General features: G+C 39.7%; 1 protein-coding gene across 1 annotated transcript in view; it reads right to left on the reverse strand.

The window, feature by feature from the left end:
* Positions 1-2,192, reverse strand: part of tubgcp6 (tubulin, gamma complex associated protein 6) — a 36,623-nt gene that overhangs the window by 17,650 nt on the left and 16,781 nt on the right. The window contains exons 14-15 of the mRNA XM_037683735.1: positions 1,248-1,363; positions 437-575 (exon numbers count right to left, since the gene is read on the reverse strand). Of these exons, the coding sequence (XP_037539663.1) occupies positions 437-575; positions 1,248-1,363 (255 nt within the window). The remainder of the gene's footprint in view (positions 1-436; positions 576-1,247; positions 1,364-2,192) is intronic.

Here is a 2,192-nt window from a genome sequence, read left to right on the forward strand (position 1 = left end):
AGCTTTTGAAATGCAGCTGATTTGACCGTCAAAGTGCATTTATTAAGGAAAAGTTAGACTGAGACACACATTTACTATAATTTCGAGCAAACAAACAATTGTTTTTAAGTGTTAATCTTGTTCAATTCTTGTTAAATCCTCCCTTGCACAATCCCGCAGCCGCCATTTGGAAGCCCATAGATTTTTGATGCAACACCGGCCCACATTTCCGGGTTGTCATCGATGACGCATAATAGATGCAACGTATACAGCGAAGTGACGTATTAATGGATTTTTCCGCTTTATTAGACATATTTGGACTGATGCGACTTATAAGGCGGTGCGACGAATACAGTGGAAAATACGGTAGATCCATTTCTTTAAAAACACAGAATATGAAATCAGAAGATTAGCTGTCCAAGTACATCAACCTTTTGTGTGTGTGTTCATCACGAACCTGAATTTTCTGCCTGTCAAACATGAAGAAGTGAGCGCGGGCTTCGTCGAGTCTCATTCGCTGCACTCGCCACATGGCTCGTCTCTCTCTGCGAGCTGCTTCCTCTGACAAGCGGCTGTACTGAGCAATCAGCTCCTTCCTACAATACAAGATCAAAATGTAGACGTGCATGATGTCAGGTGAGGGTATAAACAGAGCAACTTGCAGTGGCTATGTAAAGAAAGCAATTACTGGTATGAAGTCACCTAAAAGCATTTCTTTACATAATTTTATGATAGGACTTAAAAATGAATCCAATAAATTTAATCTTAAACGTTTAGAATTGATTTTGTGTGAATAATCCAGCTTACCTCCTTTATGCACCTCAACAACTGATTATTTTTAAATGTAAAACTATCAAGGCTTGTAAAAGATGAAAACTGCATCAGCATTGTACAAATTCTAACATTCATCCGAACACATTCTAAAAAAAATTAGGTTTATAAGCCTTGAATTCTGTGAAGATTTCATCAAGCAGGAGGAGTGCAGGATGTGAACTGCGTTTGAAAAGCTGCAGATGACAGGTGCTTTCTTCAGCGTTGGCACACAGATCCCCACCATGTTCAGACTGAATAACAGCTCTCTGCGTGCATTGCAAACTCTGATAGCATTTGCTCACGCTGCAGCATTACCGCTTATTCCAACTGAACTGAAATGTGGCATAGACCCATCCACTAACATATGTCGTACAGTTGGAAATTATGTCTCGGCACTTTGAACATATATTGTATATCCAGTTCAATTTTAACGTGGACTGTGGAAGCTGTCAGACCTGGCTCTCTGCTCCAGCTGCTCCTCCAAGGCTTGTAGTCTCTTGCCCCGGTCTCTCAGCTCTCTGGCAAAGCTGAAGTCATTCTCCTCCTGCTTCATCTTGGCTGCAATTCTCCACTGCTCCCAAAATATCAAACATACATACACCCTTGCTTTAACAAAAGTTTTGTTTTACTTGCATTACTTACAAATGTTGTAATTATTTTAAATCTACGTTATCAGTTTAAGAGTTGGAACTATTTGAAATGGGGGTTGTGTGGAAAGAAGGAGTCATGGTAATCTGCTCAGAAACAACCAAATGAGTAAGAAATTAGTAAGTGTGGTGGTTATAATCTATGTTTGATGCGTTGCAGACACAAGCAATTCTGAATTGATATAAAATGTCAAAAATAATTTTCATTTTATGCTAATAACCGCAGACAGGAATGCAAACGGCACTCGTGTTAGTGCCGCGCCTGGACAGTTTATGGCATGCACACAACACAGAATGAGGCTGACAGACATAAAAACAGCTCGTTCTGCACAGAAAGTAATTCAGCTTCTTTAAAACTAAATAAAAAGAAAGACACTGATAAGAGCTCCACTGTATGCACGTTGTGTACATATTTTCACTCAGAGGAAGGAGAAGAAAAGCAGCCGGTTGTAACTGCCGCTGCAAACGGTGGAAAAAAGAGCGAGTGATGTAAAAGTTTTCATCTAACATGGAAAAGACAAAGCAAATTACAAAGTCCATTTCAACTTTTGTTGTGAAGAATCTGAACCACACTCAGTCTTGTGCTGGTTTTTCACTTTGAGCATGATCATTCTATGTCAAAGAAATGACCCACAAAGCCGTTCCCATACTTTACAAGATCAATAACAAAGTTATGGAAACGCCATAAAGAGATCAAAATAAAGTGGGATGGATGGATGGATGGATGGATGGATGGATGGATGGATGGATGGA

This window comes from Nematolebias whitei, chromosome 10, assembly GCF_014905685.2.
Source record: "Nematolebias whitei isolate Nwh7 chromosome 10, NemWhi1, whole genome shotgun sequence".
In the NCBI taxonomy this organism is placed as follows: Eukaryota; Metazoa; Chordata; class Actinopteri; order Cyprinodontiformes; family Rivulidae; genus Nematolebias; species Nematolebias whitei.